General features: G+C 43.7%; 1 protein-coding gene across 1 annotated transcript in view; it reads right to left on the reverse strand.

The window, feature by feature from the left end:
• Positions 1 to 3,648: 3,648 nt before the first annotated feature.
• The window catches only part of LOC149494218 (uncharacterized), an 86,153-nt gene continuing 69,004 nt past the window's right edge, over positions 3,649 to 20,797 (reverse strand). The window contains exons 3-4 of the mRNA XM_089725428.1: positions 4,272 to 4,436; positions 3,649 to 3,807 (exon numbers count right to left, since the gene is read on the reverse strand). Of these exons, the coding sequence (XP_089581554.1) occupies positions 3,649 to 3,807; positions 4,272 to 4,436 (324 nt within the window). The remainder of the gene's footprint in view (positions 3,808 to 4,271; positions 4,437 to 20,797) is intronic.

Consider the following 20,797-nt stretch of genomic DNA (forward strand, 5'->3'; position numbering starts at 1 on the left):
CGGTACGATGGTACAATTGCATGTCACGAACAACGGCCAGAAGTCGAAAATCTCTGATTCCAGGTTGACGATTCTTCATGGCATACACATTCAGTAGCAAGAAGCAACAAGCTCGGATCCAAGGCAGATCTAGATCGATGGACAAAAATTTGTTCAAGAAAGGTTCCAAAGGTAGACCTTGATCCGTGTTTATCCCATCAGGGAGATAAATCGGACACAAGGCCGCAATCTCAGCTAGATCATACCTAGGACCCGGGGGCAAGGCCGGAGTTTCGTTTTGCTCAGGATGATGATCCATCAAGGCGCACATTTCCTCATAGGTCGGAGTCACCTCAGAGTCTTCAAAACGAAAAACCATGGTGTCCGGATTGAAATGAGAAATGAGCCAAGACAGGAAGCCATGGTTAGGTTTCAGGTCTTTGAAATATCTTAACCAGGCTAGTTGATCCAAAGGAGAAACTTGCCATAGGTCGCCAGAAATGGATTGGACGAAAGATGAGACTTGACTCTTGAAGGCCATGGAAGAAAATCACTTAAGAAATTGACGTGCTTTGAACACTGGATGGGAAGGAGGTGTGAAGCGGAACTTATATTTATAGGAAAATGGAGAAATCGATGGGTGAAACATCACCATCACTCAATTTAATAATCATTGTCAGAGGTAGTTGAAAGGACAATCCTAAATAGTCCATTCGGGTCAGTAAGCATTCAAACCTGCATTGATCAAAAAGAAGGACGACCCGTACAACAAGGAAGTCGAGTCTTTATGATTGCATTAATCGAGAAAGGGTAGTTGAGCCATTACGTCCGCATTCACTGAGTAGACCGCCCTATCAGGTAAGTACTACGCTATGCTCTCTGTTTGGAAAGTGATTCTTGATCATGTTCCATGTTAAGTTCATTACTTTATTTACTTTATTTTATTTTTATCTTATTTCATTTATTCATTTACAATAAGTCGATTTACTGACCGCTGATGAGGTGAACCATTCTTGTGAAAAAATGGTACATCGCTATTTTGTATTTGGTATTGTGTTTGTGTTTTGTTTTTACAGGAACAAGACTTCACAGTTGCAAAACATAAACACACATGATAAAGTAAAAAAAAAAGAGAGAGAAAACCAAGTGTTGTAAAAAAATTTAAATAATATCATAAGATGCTGATATAACTGTACAATCAAAAAATAAAAATAAAAATAAAAATAAAAATAAATAAATAGAAAATTAATAAAAATTCAAAATGTTTAAAGTGTCCAAAAATGGAGGAGACGTGCAGCAGGACTACCGCCGCCTACGGCTAGGACCAGCGACAGTCGGAGGGGGTGGCGATGGTGGCCCGTCCTCAGAAGAAGAGCCATCCTCATCCTCATCAGAAGAGTCAAGCGGGATGCCCTCAACCTCTAGCCTCGTCCGAAGCCGCTCCACCTCCGCCTGAAGCCGGCTCACGGCACTGGACTGACGGGACTGATGCCTCCGTAGCCTCCCGTTCTCCAGCTCCTACAAAGACAAGCATGTGTAAGAAAGGTCATCAAAATAATAAGAAGCAAAAAGGTAAAAATATGTAAAATTCATACCAGCTCATGTCGCTCGGAGTAGAGCCGGCCGATGTAGGATCGGGCAAAGCCGAACTGCTGGCAGATCTCCTGGTATCTCTGAGCCGGCACCTGCAAACAATAAAAAATAATATATCCATTAAAAAGGATATTCAGGTAAAATACTTCTAACTTTGTACATTCGGCTTATGACTTACATGTGTAGTGTGCTCAGGATCCAGCTGTACCAGAGGAGGAGCCTGCCGTAGGTCTGCAGGAATAATGATGCCAGATCCCAAGCCAAGGCCAGGATCCAACACCACCTCCATACCTGGCGGAAACGGGACATCGCCCAGTACAACACCGACTGGTCCGGTCGGAGCTGCCACGCCACCCGCCTCAGCTGCTGCCTCAGCCCGGTAATGAGCTACGGTCTTGTGTGTCTTCCGCTCCTGCATTCAGTTACAAAGAAAGTAATACCATCAGTAAGTTGAGACAAAAAGAGGAGTAGTAACAGTGAATGAAGATTGAAGGTCAGATGAGTTACCTGAATGTACTCGAGAACCTCTGGAAGTCGAGCCTGCATCCGAGAGGCAAAGTAAGTAGGAAAATCACCGGCGGACAGGAAATCGTTCATCGAGAAACCTCTGTACTCTACCTCTAGGTCCTCTCGGGTCAAACCCTCCAGCAGACACATATGCCGGGGAGGGGCATGAGGCACTCTCCATCGTGCTGGAGCTATCGGAGTGTCAAAAACCCGCTCTCCAAGGAAGTACCGGTCGGCCCAGTAGCCTCGCAGCAGCAGCCTCGACTGGGTATGCAACTCAGCCACCTCCCGGCCCGGATAGGTCCTCCAGGCCTCACAGTCCCATGGCTCTAAAGATAGCTGCAAAAATGATAAGAAATCAGCATTGATAGTATGTCAGAATGAAGAGAGAGACAAGCTACAGATTTAGAGATTCTTTCTGCACTCACATCGGACAACTCCCGATCGTTAAGGAAGCTCCGCCAGTACTCCGGATCCTCGCCACTGGCATAAGTGTGATGGCAGTGGGCCAGGTAGCGAGGAATCCTCCTAGACTCGACGGGTGAGTCACCACTAGGACCGCTAGGATAAATGCAGTACTCGTAAGCCCACACCTGTAGTAGAGACAGAAAATAACATCAGTTAATTGAACAGTTGAGAGTGATGGATATAAAAAGTCAAGAGAGAAAGTGTGTTACCTCCAAAGGCCGAATGAATAGCCAGTTCGACTCACCGCTACCACGGGTCCAGACATCCAGACCGTGATAGAGGTGAGCCAAACCAAGTGTGGCCCAGTCGAAGGATCCGACCTGGCTCAGATCCCGAAGAAACGCCAGCACCGCGGGATCTCCCTTATTCTGGGAGGTGCACAGCAGCTGGGATGAAATGATATAGAATAAGAAGGACCGAGCAGCCTGGTCCCTCTCCTCGCGAGTATACGCAGGGGCAGCAGGTCGGACATCCTCCGGCAACTCCCTCCAAGCCTCCAACCGGGTCCTAATCCTCTCGGCCTAGAACCGGAAGACCATCTCGTAGGACATACATCCCTGCACGGTGTACCGAGTCTGTAAGGTAACACCGAGCAAGGAGCGCACAAGCTGAGCTCCGATGGCAGCCGTATGATATCGAGCATCTAGTGGAGGAACCGGGCCAGTGAAGCGTAAGCCGGTAATGGCAGCATAATCCACGGGAGTGAGGGTCATCTCTCCAAACCCGAACACGAAAGTGTGCGTGCAGTCGTTCCACCGCTCCATCAGTGCATATCGCATAGCGGGCAGGAAACGAGGCTGTGTGCGGCGCAATCCAGCGGCATAGTCCCTGAAACCTGCAGCGACAACCCGTGCTCGCATAGGAGGGTCCAGCAGATCCCAGAAGGCAGAAGCATCAGTAGCCGATCCGCCTGAATGGGCCTTGCCCAGATTAACCTGTAAGAAAATTTCAATTTCAATAAATATAAGACTGATAGTTGTTAATTTTCTTCTATGACAGGATAAATAAAAGACTCGAGTTTTGGTTGGAACCATAGCTGCGTCACGCAGCTCCCAGTCGCGTCACGCGTCTACAAAGTCGCGCCACACAGCTTTACCCAAATTACGCAATCAGAAGCATAGCTGCGTAGCGCACCTTAGCACCCGTGTCACGCCACCCTACAGTCGCGACACGCAACTGTTCAACATGTGTGGCCCTAGGAACAGATGCGTCACGCGACCACGAAGTCGCGCCACGCATCTCTCTAGCCGCGTCGCGCAACTGTTCAAGATCTCATTCATTAACGAACAGTCGCGTCACGCAACTGTTCTTCCTAAGAACAGCTGCGTGACGCAACTGTCGAAGGTACGCAGCAGTTTAATTTTAAATTTTTTAACGATTATACTATTTTTGTGCAATTACAGGGCAAAATCAAACCATCTAGAGTTATCAACAATCAAAAGTTAACAAATCAAGGTCTAAACACAGCCAAGAAGAGATTAATCTTAAGGTTCAAGGCAAGTTAGGGTTTCTGGCGTCTCGAACAGCTGCGTCACGCAACTGTTCATGGAAGAACAGCCACGCCACGCAACTCCTACCTGCGTGACGCGACTGTCGACGCAAGCGCAAACAGTGAAAAATAATCCTATTACTACAGTTACGGATCAAAAGCAGTAAAAACAGAAAATTGAAGAAATTTTGTACTTACCTCGGATCGAAAGCCACGCATCTGACTCGTTTCGTACCAGACTGGAAATTCCGAACCCGGCAACGGAAGGAGCTGCAATGGTCGCATCCCGGGGGTTAGCGGGTTCCGGCTCACCGTCAAACGTAGGAATATCAGGCAGGGCCCCGAGAATCTCCATCTCCGGAGTATAGGCAGAAGCAGGAATCTCTGAGATTTGAGACATCTTTTCGGTTGAACAGTTCAGAGAATTTCCAGTTGCTTAGGGTTTGTGAATAAGTGAAATTGAATCGACTGAGAAGGAAGCTACTTATAGTAAAACCAGATGGGTCGAAGCTCGTTCAACTGGGCCCGACAAGAGCATTGGGCCCATTATCCTTTTTGAGCCCGACAGGCCCACAAGGCCCATTTCAAAAGCTCACGACGACCCATTCCGGCGACATGACGTTGATGTACGGCTCGTATACGGCTGCAAACTTTCATCAACTCACTGCACCGGGGTCAGGAGCATTAAATTGTCCATATTACCCTCAGGCCAACCGGTGATGGTTTTTCGAAGCCGATAGGTCCCGCTGATTAGTGATGGTGCATTGCGAAGCTAGTCAGAACAATTTCAAAACAGTGATGATGTATTGCGAAGCTCTTTCAAATCTTCTTCCCCAGTCAATGATGTTGAGTTGCGAAGTTGACCAGGGTAAAACCGACATCTTTCGGGCCGATCAAACCGAGCCTCGAGGATGCCTTTTTCTAAACCGACTGGAGCCGACAAAGACGACCAAACCGAGCTAAGTAGGTGGCCAGATCAAAGCTCTTCAAGCCGATCAAACCGAGCTTCGAGGATGCCCCTTCAGATTCCATGGGAACCAACGAAGCCGATCAAACCGAGCTGAGAAGGTGACCAAACATTTAAAGTCCTTCAGGCCGATCAAACCGAGCCCCGAAGGTGTCTTCCAAGCCGATCAAACTGAGCTTTGAAGTCATTCACATGTTGGATGGAAACCGACGAAGCCGATCAAACCGAGCTTAAGAGGTGACCAGATGATCAATCAAAGCTCTTCAAGCCGATCAAACCGAGCTTCGGAGATGATTGCCTGATAGAAGGCGCGTCAATGGACAACTTTAATATTAATCGTTTATACAATTAATGATAAAGTGGGGGGGCAAACTGTTGATGCGTAATTTTATGCCTCCACCTGACCCGATGATGATATGAGGACAAAGGATGAGGCTTCACAATAAACCAGAGGTGTCTGAATCAAAAATCGAACCAAACCGCCCAAAGGAGCCTGACCCATGTTAGGGCTGCGTCACGCAGCTATCACCTGCGTGATGCCACTTTTAGCTGCGTCACGCAGCTCTAACGGGTCTGACACCCTTGGCGCGCGCCCGTGCAGTGGCCTGCACTGTTTGTATGGATACGCGGCAACTGTACGAAAAGTAAGTCACGTCACGCAGGCTTACGGGTGCGTCACGCAGCTCCTACCTGCGTGACGCGACTGTCCTGTCGCCCTAACCATATAAATACTGCATTACACAGCAAAAACGAGACCTTTTTTTAGAGACTTTGAAAACTCTTCTTATTTTCTCTCAAAAAAGACTAAGGGATTGAGACAAAAAAAAAAAAAACGACTGTGGCTAGGGTTTTCCTCAAAGACTCCAGTGAGTAACCTTGAGGAAGATCAAGCTATTAGGCACATAGATTGAAAACTTAAAAAAAAAAGACATAAAAAAAGAGTAAGAGAGAAAGAAGAGAAAAGAAAGGTTTTTATTGTTAAGATTGGACGTTGAATCTTTCTGGAATCGTGAAGCTTCATCCTTAGATCGACCATATCGTATGCAATCCTCAAATCTGAGGGTTAGGTAATCATCTAAACCCTTTTGTTTGCACTTTTCTTTAACTAGTTATTTATTTGTGAAAATCCCATTTTCTTAGTATTTTAGTTAGTTTGGTTTTGATTAAACCACATTTCGCCCATATTTGAGTATTTCTGAATCATATTAAATCTCTATTAACAAGAAAGAAACGTAAAAAAGAACAGTTTGAATGGTAGTTGCGGACCAGAGCAGCCGCGTCACGCAGCTACTACTTGCATGACGCGACTGTTCATGTCCAAAAGTCTTTAATATGGATTGGACTACCTGCGTAACGCAGCTATTCGCAAACCCAGGATACTTTTGTATTTAATGTGATATTTTGGATGAATAATCAATAAAACTGAGAATATTAATAAGTCGCGAATAGTTCTGTCACGCAGCTAGGAGTTCCGTCACGCGACTGTTCTTCATAGAACAGCCGCGTGACGCAACTGTTCCAATTTCCAGTAGCACAATAAGAGTTGCGCCACGCGAGTGTTCTTCATAGATTACCCGCGTGACGCGACTGTTCTAAAAGTTCCAGGATGAATGAAGGGAGTCGCGTCACGCGACTGTTCCTTATGGGACACCTACGTGACGCAACTGTCTCATGATTTCAGTGTATTTTACTTATTCCACCGTAATTTCATACAATTAAACAGATTTTAATTTTAACTCAGAAAATGATCAAACATGGGCAAATTAAGATTTAATCAAATCAAATCAACTAATTATTAATGATTTTGAGGTTTTAGGATTTACTTCTTTTTACTTATTGCTTATCATATTATCAAATTCGGTTTGTGGCCCGCCTTTAACCATAAGGCAAGAGCGGGTCTTTTCTTTTATTTTAGTACGTGTTATGGATGGATGGTGGACGATATATCTTATTTGTTATGAATGCAATGGATGAAATTAATTGGGACGGTTAATTAATTTTCCACATAGGAGCTCGGTTCGATTTATTCGGGTTGGGTTTAAATAATTGGCTTTTCTAAAATAAAATCAAATTAGAAATCGTAGGTTAAAAGAGGCCGGTTTTTCCGGCGTCGGCTTCCAATGGGCCGACGTACCCAATTCCCTTACCTAGAATCTCATAGGTTCGCCTGACCAGTTTTCTAAAACAAAAGGCCTTGAATAAAATGGGTTAAAAATGGAGTCACTTTTGTAAAATAAAATCAAAAACGGTCCCATTGCCGAAATAATGGGTGGCGACTAAAAAACAATTTATAAGACTGATTCATCGGCATCGCACATCCAAAAGGGTTTTATCACTTTTTTTAATAAAATATTCAAGTACGCCAAATAAAGAAAAATCTTCGATCTTTCTCCGGGGGGAAAACAGGAAGGGGTTCACAGTAGCTAGGACCGACTGGAGGATCCGTGTCTTGGCCTTCTGCTCTTGCACCAACTTGGAAGCTTCATCCCCAATCCCCAAAAAGTCTTCAGACTCTGATATCTTCTTTGAACACTTAGATTCCGTGCTTGCTTTTGTCATACACATTATAAACTCAGTTCCTTCAACTAGTTGTTCCAAGGAAGGTTCGGGTGACCTGATCAGCTTCTCCTCATAATCAGTCATGAATATCTCCAAACTGGGGTAGGTCTTCCCCCTACTCTAGAATTCTCCTTCGACTTGTGGAACAAAAAAGATATGATTCAAATTTGACCCTCTGATTGGAGACCGAATCTCATACCTTTCCTTCTTTCTATTTTCAGAATATCCCAATCCGCACTTGTCTTGCTGTTCCAATGCCGATGAGAGAGGTTCAAACATTCCTTGCAGCTCCCGACCCAAACCTTTACCATACTGCCAATTCATCTTCTTCATCATCTTCCTTGAGAAAGGACTCATTCTATTTACTGCACTCTTGCTCTTGGTGGTGGGCGCATCAATTACTGCCACTTGAAAACCTGATAATGGTACTGCCAACTCTAGGCCTTCCACAGTTGCCACATTCAGATCCTCTTGCGCATTGACTGTAACCACATCTGTACCCCATGGAATTTTTACTTTTCTGTGCAAGGTGGACGGAACTGCACCCAAAGGATGGAGCCAGGGTCTTCCCAATAAAAGAGCATAGTTGGCTAAGATGTCAAGCACAACCACGTCTACCCAGCTTTCCACGGCCCCTGTGGATATCTTTGCTTTAAAAGTTCCTTTTGCATTCCTCATGGTGTTGTCGTAGGCTTTGACCACCATATTTGATGTCTCAAGTTCAGACTCTTCAATTTTAAACTTAGACAGCATCTTCAACGGGCATACGCACAGTGCTGATCTGTTATCCACCATCACATTCCGGGTATCACGTCCATTGACGACAATCTGGATGTACAATGGCTTACAGTGGTTTCTTCCTTCTGGTGGGAGGTCCGAGTCAAAGAAAGTAACCTCACCTATTCTACGCTGTAGCACGTTAATCATATCAACACTTGGAATCCGAGCCGGCACCCTGACAAAAGTCATAGCTTCAAGTAAAGCTTCTCTGTGCTCCTTAGATGCTATCAGCAAGCCCCATATTGAAATATCTGCTCTTGTTCTTTGCAACTGACTCAGTACCGAACTGGCGGTCACCCTACTAGGTACCTTATTCTGACTGCTTTCTCCAACCTCGACAGTCTTTTTCTGCCCTTTCAATTCCTCCTCCTCTCTCTTTTTCTCTTTTGACTCTTCTCCGCCTTTCTCTGTTACTTTCTTCTTTGTTCCATCAACGGCAATCTCTTTCTCCTTAGCCTGTACACTGCTCTCGGGATTGTATACTCGCCCGCTACGGTTTAAGCTCTGGACGCCTACTTCATTCACATCCTCTTCACTGCTATAATACCATTATTCTTCTTGGTCGGCTAAGCTCTTTTGAATTGCAAGCTGGAGTTGCTCATCCTCATCTTCTGGCACATCACCCACCTTCACCGTGATGCTTTTCTTGATTTCTATCTTTACAGGCATCTTCTCTTCCTCATCGCTATTGCAGTCATCCCATATATTCAACATTGCGCACATCCGCTCTTCCCATTCAGCTTCCGCCAATACCACTTCTTCTGGTAATCCACTTCCAATCGCGTTGACTGATCCACCTGACTGAGTCTTACGAGACGGATAGTTGTACTGATATTGGGGAAGCGGGTTGTTCTTAGTGCTTGGCTTGTTCCTCTCAGAAGGCTTGGTAATTTTCCCGCTGTCAATCAGATCCTGGATATCGTGCCTTAATTTGAAACAATCGTCAATTGAATGTCCCTTGCACTGATGGTAATCATAGTTTCGGTCCATATACCTCCCTCGGATAGGCTTAGTCGGGTCGACTGGCAGCTTTGACAACACTTCATTCTTGATACATGATCTTAGCACTGTGCTCAAGGGTCTTCCTAAATCGGTAAACTCTCTTCTGGCTCTTTCATTAACTGCCCCTACTATTGTATTACTATTCCTCGACTGATTCTGATTACTACTTCCGGCACTTCTGTCACCATAAGAAGTCCGGTAGTTGCCAAACCCTCTATTCTTCTTCTTTTCTTCCTTGTAAAACTCCTCAATGTTCAAGCCAGCGCTTTGAACTAGAGCAAAATCAGTGAGAGGCTGGGTTAACATCCTTTCCTTAAAGAAGGGCAACAGGCTCCTACTGAAGATTCTGATCAACTCTTTGTCTTTTGGCCTTGTTTGAACTCTATACAACTTGGTTCTCCATCTCCTATAGTAGTCGGAAAAGCTTTCATCCTTCCCTTGTCTCAAACCCTCCAAATCACGCAAACCGAATTCATCGCTCTCATCGGTCTTGAAATGCTTGAGAAAAGCGGTCTATAGCTTGATCCAATTCTTCTGAATCTCCTCATCTAGACCATCGTACCACCTCCAATAGTCCTTATGTAATGTTTGCGGGAATGCTCGCAAAACATCTTCCTCATTGTACCGGTTCATCTGAGAGACTCGGAGAAATTCGAACAGGTGAGAATGGGGATCATTGTCTCCTTCGAATATAGTATGCTTGAATGTCTTAAATGAGGCAGAACTGGTTGGGTGCAAAACATACTCGGTTATATGAAAGTTAGTGACCGGGTCTTTTTCCTTTACTGCAGCCATTTTGTCAAATCTTTCTTTCAGCTCGGCAAGTTGCTTGAGCACATCATTCTCAACAGGGGCTGTATTTCCCACAGAAGCCCGGTTATTTGACACAGGTTCTGGAATTTGCCTTTCTTCAACCGCTGGTTGACTGCTTGAAGCGGGAGTAGCTTGGTTTTGAGCCCTATCTTGAGCGAGAGCAGCGGCCACAATCTGAACAATGGTTCTTATCTGAGCTTGAGAAAATCCGGGCTCATCCCCTATATCATCTGCCATTTCTACTGGATCTGAATCGGGCTTTGAATCTGACGAACTTGAATAGCTCGCTGACCTGACCGGAATAAACTCAGGGATTGGGGATATTCTGACTAGACGCTGACCAGGACGTCGATTCCAAACTCTCGAAGCAGTTTCTCGGGAAGGATCAATTCTGACAAAAAATTTTTGAGTTAAAGAGGGTCCTGCATGTATGCATGCGAAAATGAAAGCACATAGGATGAGAAATGCATTTCTAATGTGCTAAGGCCAGCATGGAAATAAGATCTTGATTTCAACGACTGGACCAAAAATTCGGTACGAATAACACGTTAATAACTTATTTTATATTTAAACATTTCGGGCATTATCTGTCGTCGACCATTCCTTTTGGATTTACGATCAACTATTTTCTCTCGAATCCCTAACTTTTGCCTCGGAATGAAAGAGTTTCCGAGCAGGATTTTATTTTGTTATTTATTTATTATTATTTTTTATTTTGTTGTATCCTTACTTTTTGCCTTGGAACATATGGTTCCAAGCAGGATTTCATTCTATTTTGTTACAACATTCTATAATCTCTCACTTATTTTCAGATAATGCGAGAAATGTATACAAAGGAATCGCAACCCCCTTATACCTCCCTTTTCTTTTTGGTATTGATTCACTATAAGTTAATGTATAATATTATTCAAAATGAATTTAAGGTCCAGTCTCGAGACCAAGGTCAAATATCCATACCGAACATTAGCTCTTATTAATGCATGGCTGAAAAGGAAAATGTTACATGATGCATGAATGTCACAACATATGTACAGTTTATAACATACAGGGGAACGGGAGTTGGGAAATGCATGCCTTCCAACCTTATTTCTCCCACACACGGATTCCATTGGTATAAATTCCGACATCTGTTTCCTAGGAATTGGTCTAATCTCGACAACCAACAGGGGGTTTTGAGATTGACGATATCAACTCTCAGAAATGAATGCGGCACAACAACAGCAAATGGAACCGGGTGCACCTTAGGGAAAGTAACTAAGGCTTTCAACTATATGCATTGGCTTTAGTCTTATTGGATTTAACAAAGTCTGGGTTCCGCAAACAGGATTCGGGCTTTGTTGGGCCTACTCCTTTTGACGCACCTTTAAGGTACTAGGCTTGCGGTTGGTAGTAATGTTAATTCTCGGATGAATGCACCTAAATCGCATGGTTTAGGCTAGATCCACCGTCAAATTTAACACTAGTACTGTAACAGACTGATTTTCTTTTAGTGTCGGTAATAGTGATTTACCGGTCTGTGAATAGTACCATCGGTCCGGGACTTGGTATTATTTTAGTCCGGAAAAATTACTATGTATATTTAATATTTTATTTACTATTTTTGGAGCATGTTTGCATGATTTAGGCGGGTAAAAAATATTTCATTAATATTTTTGGAGAGTTTATGTATTAAATGCATAATATTTCTAGTGTGGTATATTAAGAAATAAATGAGGAATTATTTTAGTAGAATTCATTTAATTAATTGGTGGAGTTAAATAAGAAGTAGAAGAGATTTATTTGAGGAATATTTAGAGCCATTGGATGAGATTACTTAGGATTTGATCTTAGCCACACATTTGACATGAAATTTGGAAGTCAAATTTGACTTTGGCACTTAAAGTAACACCACAACACTTTTTGTTTTCTTCTCTTCTCTTCTCCACGCCATTTCCATCTTCTTCCTTCTTCTTCCATTTTCTTCATTTTCTTACCTCCAAATTTACCACCAAACTACCTAATTAAACCATAGATTAGTACTTAATTATTAAGAATTAAGAAGTAGAAGTTGAGTTTGGTGATTAAAAGCAAAGAGAAGTGAAGTTACCATTGAAGCAAGTAAGTTGTGGTTTTTGAGTTTTGTGAATTGTTAAGTAGAATTCATGGTTTAGACATGTTATTGATGCATTAAATCATGCTCCAACTATTTCTTTTGTCAAGTTTTGCTTTTAATGTTGATTTTTTCATGCTTTGAAGAGGTTGGAGAACCATCCTCAAAGGGTAAAGAGAAAGCCAAGGAGTAAGGCTTTCCAAGCTTTTTCAAGCTTGTTAATAAGGTTAGTGCAATCATAATTTCACTTGTTTAAGTTGTTTTTACATGGTTAGGGTTTTGAATATATTTTGGGAACTTTGTATGTTTTGGTTAAATTGCTGAATTTTAATGTGAGATGTGTTCTGCCGAGGGATTGGAACTCATTTTTAACCCCTTTATACTTCCCATTTGTTTCTGCCTTCTTCATGAAAGTTGTAGCTCTATTTCTCAGCTTTCCAAAACATATTCTTATGTCTAATTCCAATACTTGTAGCTCAACTTATGATTTAAATACCAAAACTGGTTCTGTTATGGTGTCTAACCTGTATATTCGAAATGATTGTCCATTTTGACCACTCAAATGGCAACATAATGTCTTATGTTATTCATAAAAGTTATAGCTTTACTTCTTATCTTTCCAACCCATCCTCTTGTGTCCAAATTGGAGATACATAGCTCAACTTATGGCTGAAACACCCAAACTGACTCTTTTGTGTCGGGCCACATGCATTACTAAATTGAGTGCCCATTTTGACCATTATAATGACAAGATTAGGTTCTGAGTTCTTCATAAAAGTTGTTTCCTTGTGTCTTGAGAATTCTCTCGTTTTGGAGTGGTTTCATTTGAGTGTTTGGTGAAGTAGGAATTCAAGAAACATTGGACTTGGTTCTGCTGAATCAGGTCTGATCTGTTGGTCTGTGTTCTGAGCTTTTGTTTGCTATCTTACTATGTGATCTGGCTGTGGTCACTTCTGAATATTTGTAGCATTTTGTCTTATCTTTCTAATGAACCTGATTTCATTCAATTTGGAGACCCATAACTCAAATTATGTGTTAAAAACCCTGCAAAGGTCAAGTTTATGAAAATGCTGAAAAGTTCTTGATTTATGTACTTTTATACTATATTAAGTATATATATATCTATAATGTTTTGAGTAATGAGTATTAAGAAATGAAGAGGTTTTGATTAAGAATTATTGCTTTTGTGAAAGAATGATTTTGATTTGGGCTCTACTATGCATGATTGAGACGTGGTATGATGAGATGGATTTTGTTATTGTGAAGCTATGATCATATGCTAGGGTTATCAGCCCTTATAAATAGGCGGACGCGCTTATTTGTGTGATGGGGTGGTGCTTTCATAGGCCACGATTGTGTGATGGGGGTAGTGCTTTCATAGGCCACGGTGGTGCTTTCATAGGCCACGAGTATTGTGAACCCCTCCCCCAAAAACACATAGGCATGTAATGCATATGATGAATGAGAAGAAATGCACGTGATGTGTGAGTCGCCACCTTGTTTAATTATTTTAGGGTAAACTAGGAAAAAACCCTAAATGACTCCAATTTTAATTAACCTAGTTACTAGATTAATTACCCAATGTTTAAGGCATGATATGCAAACCCGAGATGGATCCCGAGACTATGTCATGCTGCTAAACTAACCAAAATGAATGAATGTTTGCTTTGCAAGGAAGATGAAGTAATTGGACCAAGTGAAATGTTTGAATGAATTCGACTTGTCATTCGGGGTGAAATCCCGAACGTGCCTACGTACTTCCGTTTGAATGGAAGATCAAAGTCAACGTAGTTCGATGCGCCTCTTTTAGAGGGCTTTGAATTGGGATGCTTTATGCATGAGTGTGTGTATGCTTCGTGCATTTTGTTTAGGCTTTTTGCCAAAGAGTTGATTTTTAGGCATTTTGCCAAAAAAAGTGTTGATTGATTTAGGCACTTGGTGCCAAAATGTTGATTTTGAGGCTTTTAGCCAAAAGAATTAATTTGGGCTTATCCTTGCCAAAAGATTTATTTTTAAGGCATTTGTGCCAAAGATGAATTGTTTCAAAGCTTTTAAAGCCAAAAACGTTGATTTAGGCAATTAATTTGCCAAAAAAAAAAAAAGGTTAATTGGGTGATTGTCGCCAAGATTGATTGATTAAGGCAATTGTGCCAAAATGAATTAATTTTAAGGCTTTTAGCCAAATAATTTAATTTAAGCGATTTGTCGCTATGAAAAAGAAATCAATTCTCACTTATAGGCAATTTGTTTGCCTAAAGTGATTAATTAAAGGCTTTTAGCCAAAATATTGCTTTAAGCGATTTGTCGCTATAAAAAAGAATCAATTCTCACTTATAGGCAATTTCTTTGCCTAAAGTGATTAATTAAATTGAAATATAGGCAATTAATTGCCATAAAAAGAAAAAGTGTTTAATCAGGGTCTTTTAGTCACAATTATTGATTAATTAGACTTAGGCCAAAAAACTGTTCGAAATAAGGCTCTTTCACCATAGTTATTGATTAACTAGGCTTTTAGCCAATATCGTCGAATTTAAGCTTTAACACCACGATTATTAATTAACCGGGCACTTAAGCTTAATTTTATTTATTTAAGACAATTTTATTTGCCTGGTGGATGATATGAATGCATTTATGCTGTTATAGAATTTAGGAGGAGTAGAAAAGAAGCATGCATGAAATGCTAAAATTAAATGGGCAGAGTTTAGTTTGTGTACCTGATTTAGTCGACGGCCACTTCTTAACTCCAGGTTAAGCTCCACGTTAAGGGAAATTAATTAATTTAATTTTAATGGCCACTTAATAAAGCAAGAAAAAAAATGAAAGCTAAATAAAATAAAAAATAAAGAATGCAGAAAGCGATAAAAGAACCGCAAAGAGCGTAAAGGGAGAAGAGAGGTCCGTCAACACAGACTGTGTCTAAAATGGAGCCCCGGGGCCTCTTTTTATAGAAAAAAACGCACCCCGGGCGCGCCTGCCCGCCCTCGAGGGCGGGCGTGCCCGCCTAAGAGAGCGGGCGTGCCCGCCCTCGAGGGCGGGCGTGCTCGCCTAAGAGAGCGGGCGTGCCCGCCCATGCTGGGCGGGCGCGCCCGCCCATTCTGGGCGGGCATGTCCGCCCAGGTTGGGCGGGCGTGCCCGCCTTGCTGGGCGGGCGCGCTCGTCCCTTAGGGCGGGCATGCCCACCCCCGCGGGCGGACATGTGTGCCTTTCTCCGTTCCGGAGGCTTTTCCGGGAGTTTCGGACCTCCAAAAAATATTCCGGGACCAGTTCCGTGACCCTCGTAATTTTTCGGACGTTTCAAGTACCATATTGGCACACTTCCGGTGAACTTTCTGAATGACCTCCGGTCCGGCCGGACTGTTTGCAGTCTGGAAAAATTGGCTCTTTGAGCCTCAAAATTTAGGTATTCACAGTTGCCCCCCACCGGCAACCATAAAAGATGTTTTTATGGGCGCTGGTGGTTGTCTGAAAACTAAATTTTGTAGGCGAATGTTAGACGCGTCAAAAGGACCCGCCTCTTGGCTATTTTGCTTATAAATAGCTCAAAAACTCATTACTTCATTCATTCTCCATTCTCCAAATCAAAAGAGCTCTCTCAAATTCTCTCAACTTTCTCATCATGGTTTCCCCAAGCTATAGCAGCGGTGAGGATCTCCTGGAGTCTCTGGGAATTTCTGTGGACGATGCCAATCTTACGGCGGACGCTGACAATCATGCTTCCATGACCGGCGTCTTTGCCCAGGTAAGCTCCCTTCGCTTCTGTACTTTTGGGCCTTAGGTCAAGTGTGAATTTTTTTGGGCCTTAGGCCAAATCGTGATTTTTTTTTGGGCCTTAGGCCAAATTATGATGATTTTTTTTTTGGGCCTTAGGCCAAATCGTGATTTCTTGGGCCTTAGGCCAAATTATGATTTTTTGGGCCTTAGGCCAAATCGTGATTTTTTGGGCCTTAGGCCAAATTATGATTTTTTGGGCCTTAGGCCAAATCGTGATTGTTTTGGGCCTTAGGCCAAATTATGATTTTTTGGGCCTTAGGCCAAATCGTGATTGAATCTTACCACTTTTATTAGTATGATACTGGGGGAGGATTAGGATATCTTTTAGTTAGGAACCAAAGGATAACCTTAAACTGTTTTACCTTCTAGGACGCATACATTAGGCTGGACGTGGGCGAGTCCTCTATTGCTGAGATCCCATTTGACATACTTGATCCTAATAACCCGGTCGGAGCCATCATTGACCCCTCTCACCTGGGCTTCTTAAGGAATCTTGAGCTGGGTAGGCAGAATTATAAGAGTTTACTGGGCGCGTTGGCTGAGAGATGGTGGGACACCACCAACACTTTCCACTTCTCTTGGGGCGAGATGACGATGACCCCAACTGACTTTTCATTGATTTCTGGGATTCCTTTTGGTACTCAGCCGATCGAGCTGTATGACGATTGGAGGACTGCGGTTACCCCCGACCGAATGACGGAGCTGATAGGGATTGACCTTCCCCGGATTGTTAGACCCAGCCATTCCTCCCCCGATCTGAGTGTTTCGAGGCACTGGTTATCCTCCCAAGCTCCTAGCATTTATGCTCGACATAGACAGGGAGAGCTAACGGCGACTCAGGTAGCTAGATTCACTCTGCTGCTGCTGTTTGCTTCGTCTTTCTGGTCTAACAGAAAAGAGAAGTTTAATCCCTCTATACTGAGGAGTTTGGAGGACTTGGCCCACCTTACTGAGTATGACTGGGCTGGTGCTATTCTGAGCCGCATGTATGATGATATGTGCGATATGAGTTGAGGCCACTGCAGGCTCAGTGGGACCTACTATTTCTGGGAGGTAATGTAAAGAACATATCCTCATTCTGTGCCCCTTTTTTTATTATTAATCCTTTCCTTCCTTGTGCAGACTTGGGCCTTTGAGTATTTCCCCTCTATCCGCCCTGAGCTGGCCCGTACTGATCTTGGGCTAGGGTTGGTACCTTTAGCTTGGAGATGGTACCGAGCTAACCAACAGTCTGTTCTACGCCGGAAGTCTGTGGGGGATCTGCGGAGCTTCTTCGATACTTGTACCATAGGGCAGGCGAGTGCATTCTTAATTTTCTTGGTTGTGTGAAAAAATAAAAAAAGATTTATTAACACATTTGCTTCTCTTACATAGGTTGAAGTAGGGGCGATGGGCACCCGACTCCAACATTGGATTGAGGCGGATCCCCACTTCAGGCGATCAGAGGCTCTGTCTCGGCGACGGTTTGTCTTATCACATCCTGTTCTGAGACGTTATTACCTGGGTGAGCGAGTGAACTTCCAGGTTAGGGGCTGCCGCTCCGTTCCTCTTCCTCCCCCTGAGGACATGCGAGCGGGCAAACAGATGGTTCTTACAGATGTCCATACTGAGGGTATCCCGTACATGGAATTGATCCAGGGTGGAGATTATGACGAATTCTGCCAGGTGTTTCTGATGCGGCCCATCGGCTCCAGGTTCGACAGTCTCCCGAGGTCGACTCCTTCCCAGCCGCTTGGCACCCGTTCCTCTCGGGCTTCTGGTTCTTCGGCCAGGACTCCAAGGAGGAGGCCTGTGACCCAGCCTTCTTCTTCTACTCCGGTGGAGGGTCCGTCTCGAGCTGGCCCTAGTCATTTGGTTGGTGCCTTCAGGATTCCCCAGGCTATTTCAGAGGCTACCAGGCCTGTCCATCCGGGCTTGGCCAACTTGCACCTTCCATACAGCATTTCCTATTACACTCCTGAGGGTACTTCGTCTCTTAGGGAGGTATCCCTGAACCGTGTGAATCACCTGGCTCTTCCTCCTGATGACATTAATGAGGTAATGACTGGTAAATCTCTCATAAAAAGGATTCATAAGAGATTTGTACATTGACTTTGTATTTTTGTGCGATTTCCAGGTTCCTGACGGCTTGATCCGTCAGATGATGGAGCTAATCCTTGGAATGCAGGAGGAACTAACTTCAGCTTGGACACTGCAGGCTTTTGACGACCAGAGGCGGAGGAGGTCTCGCCGCTGATGGTTGCTAGATTTCTTTGCTTTCCTTTACTTTCTTTCCCTCTTTATTTTCCTGTATTGAATCTTGACCTGTATTTCTGTACTCAACTTATTTGTACCTGCACTTGATTAGTACTTGACAATATGTATGCATGAGATTTGAGCAGAAAAAATACAAACTTTGTTTCTCTTTTTTTGTTTTTTTTTTCGAAAGAGAAGAGGAAAAAGTTATTTTCTATTTTTATTTCTATTTTTTTCTTTCTTTTTTTTCTTTTTTCTTTTCTCTTTTTTTTTTTTTATGCCTGCCTTGGCTGGGCGGGCGTGTGCGCCCACGCTGGGCGGGCGTGCCCGCCCTAGCTGGGCGGGCATGTCCGCCCACGCTGGGCGGGCGTGCCCGCCCTGCCTGGGCGGGCATGTGCGCCCACGCCGGGCGGGCGTGCCCGCCCTAGCTGGGCGGGCATGTCCGCCCACGCCGGGCGGGCATGCCCGCCCTAGCTAGGCGGGCATGTCCGCCCACGCTGAGCGGGCGTGCCCGCCCTTCCTGGGCGGGCATACCCGCCTTAGAGGGCGCGGGCAGCCGCCCTTAGGCGCGACTTTCTTAATAAAAAGGCTGCTTTCAGCCCCTTTTTCTTTCATTCTGACTCTCGAACACTGTGCTTAAACAACTATTTAGGTCAGTTCTCTCTTTTCCCTCCCAATTTTTTTTTTTTTTTTTTTTACTTATTATTATTTATTTTATTTATTATTATATTTATTATTTTATTTTATTTTTTTTTTAATAAAAACAGGAAGGATAAATAAATAAGAAACATGAATCCCTTTTACAATCATAGCATGCATAGCTGGACCAGGAGTCTCTCCAAAGTTGAAAAGATCAATTTGGGGAGGTACGGAATTTCTCCTGTTATCACTCTTAGGGGCGTAGTAGTTGACTGGGACTTTGTGCGAGCCTGTATTAGATTTTGGGATCCTGAGGCTCACGTTTTTCGGTTTGGGGCTATGATGGAGGAAATGTGCCCTCTTTTTGAGGAATTTTGTGCGATTATAGGGTGTGATCCCAATGCTCCCTTGGTTAGGCACGAGGTGAAAGTTGGGTATGTTAAGTCATTTGAGAACTTGTTCCGGTTTAGCCGGCCACAGGCTAGGGCTATGATTGTGGATGACCAGAAGGCGATTCTGCTGCCCCTGATTGATGAATTTTCAGAGACTTGCTTGGACGATCCTGACCGGATGAGGCTGAGGATGCGGGCCCTGGTTTTTTGCTTGTTGGCTGGTTTCTTATTCAACCGTGACCCGGGTTTTGGAGACTTGCGGCTTTGCCCTATGGTTTGGCAAATGGAGGATATGGGTTGCATTGGCGGTATTGTGCTGGCTGAGACCATTAGAAGTCTTGACAGAGCTGCTTTAGGGTTCGACGATTGGACTGTTTCCCCCATCATTCTCCAGGTATTTTTCTATTATCCTACCTCATTCTTCTTCTTCCTCTTCTTTTTTTTCTTATAATGGAAAAGATCCATTATTCAGGTTTGGTTGAGGGATCACCTTCAAGTAGTGGCTGCTCCAACCTCCCTTCCTTACAATCCTTCTCAATATCGCATGCGAAAAATCTTGCTCTCCCACCCTTCTACTGAAACATGGACTTCATGGCTGGTTGAATTGGGTCCAAATGAGATACTGTGGTTCATCCCTTGGTACAATATCAACCGCTTTATTCAGGTCAGCTTCCGCCATTCTCGGGTTTACCTCCTAGGCCTTACCCACTGCACCTGGTACTGCGCTTCGCGCGTTTTGAGGCAGATGGGGATAGATCAGACTGTCCCCATTACGGATGATATTTCAGCTGATTCTGCGATTACTGCTGGTGTTACCCGAGCTGTTCTTAAAGCTTGGGTTAGAGATCACCGTATGGTTAGACCTTTACCTGATCCTACCAGCGTTCAGACTTCTCTCGAGTACCGGGCCTGGTTCATTACTACTGTCTGGCCAATTGAGAGACCAAGGAGGACTGCACTGCTGAGCGTACTCGAAGGTTGGGTTCAGGCTGATGCTGAGGATGAGGTTGGGACTGGTGGGGAGATTGTGCTGGCTCCTCGGACAGGCAAGGCTGGTTCGGTAGAAGACTCAGAGGATGCCGCTCCACGGAGGCGGCGGGATACCTAGACTTCTATAGACTTATGATTTTTTTTCTTGCTTGGACTTTGGGTTTATTTCTGGATGTATGCTTTGCCTTTTTTGGCTTTTTACTTGAGGCTTTGGTTTAGACTTTTTTTTTTGGACTCTTTTGCTTTCTGCTTGATTTGAACTGCTTGCTTGAATTATGAATGTCATTTGTCTTTCAAGCTTTCCAAGCATTTCCCAACTTTATTTATTTATTTAAAGCTCTAATTTTTGCCTAAGCCGCCCTTTTGGGTTTTCAACTTAGCGAGCTACCCATTTTTGCCTAAGTTGCCCTTTTCGGGTTTTCAACTTAGCGGGCCCCGACTTTTGCCTAAGCCGCCCTTTCGGGTTTTCGGCTTAGCGGGTTTTTCTTTCTTTCTTTTTTTTTTCTTTTTTTTTTCTGTTTTTG

Source organism: Jatropha curcas, chromosome 8 (assembly GCF_041381405.1).
Source record: "Jatropha curcas cultivar XTBG-Jc1 chromosome 8, XTBG_Jcur_1.0, whole genome shotgun sequence".
NCBI classification, from domain to species: Eukaryota; Viridiplantae; Streptophyta; class Magnoliopsida; order Malpighiales; family Euphorbiaceae; genus Jatropha; species Jatropha curcas.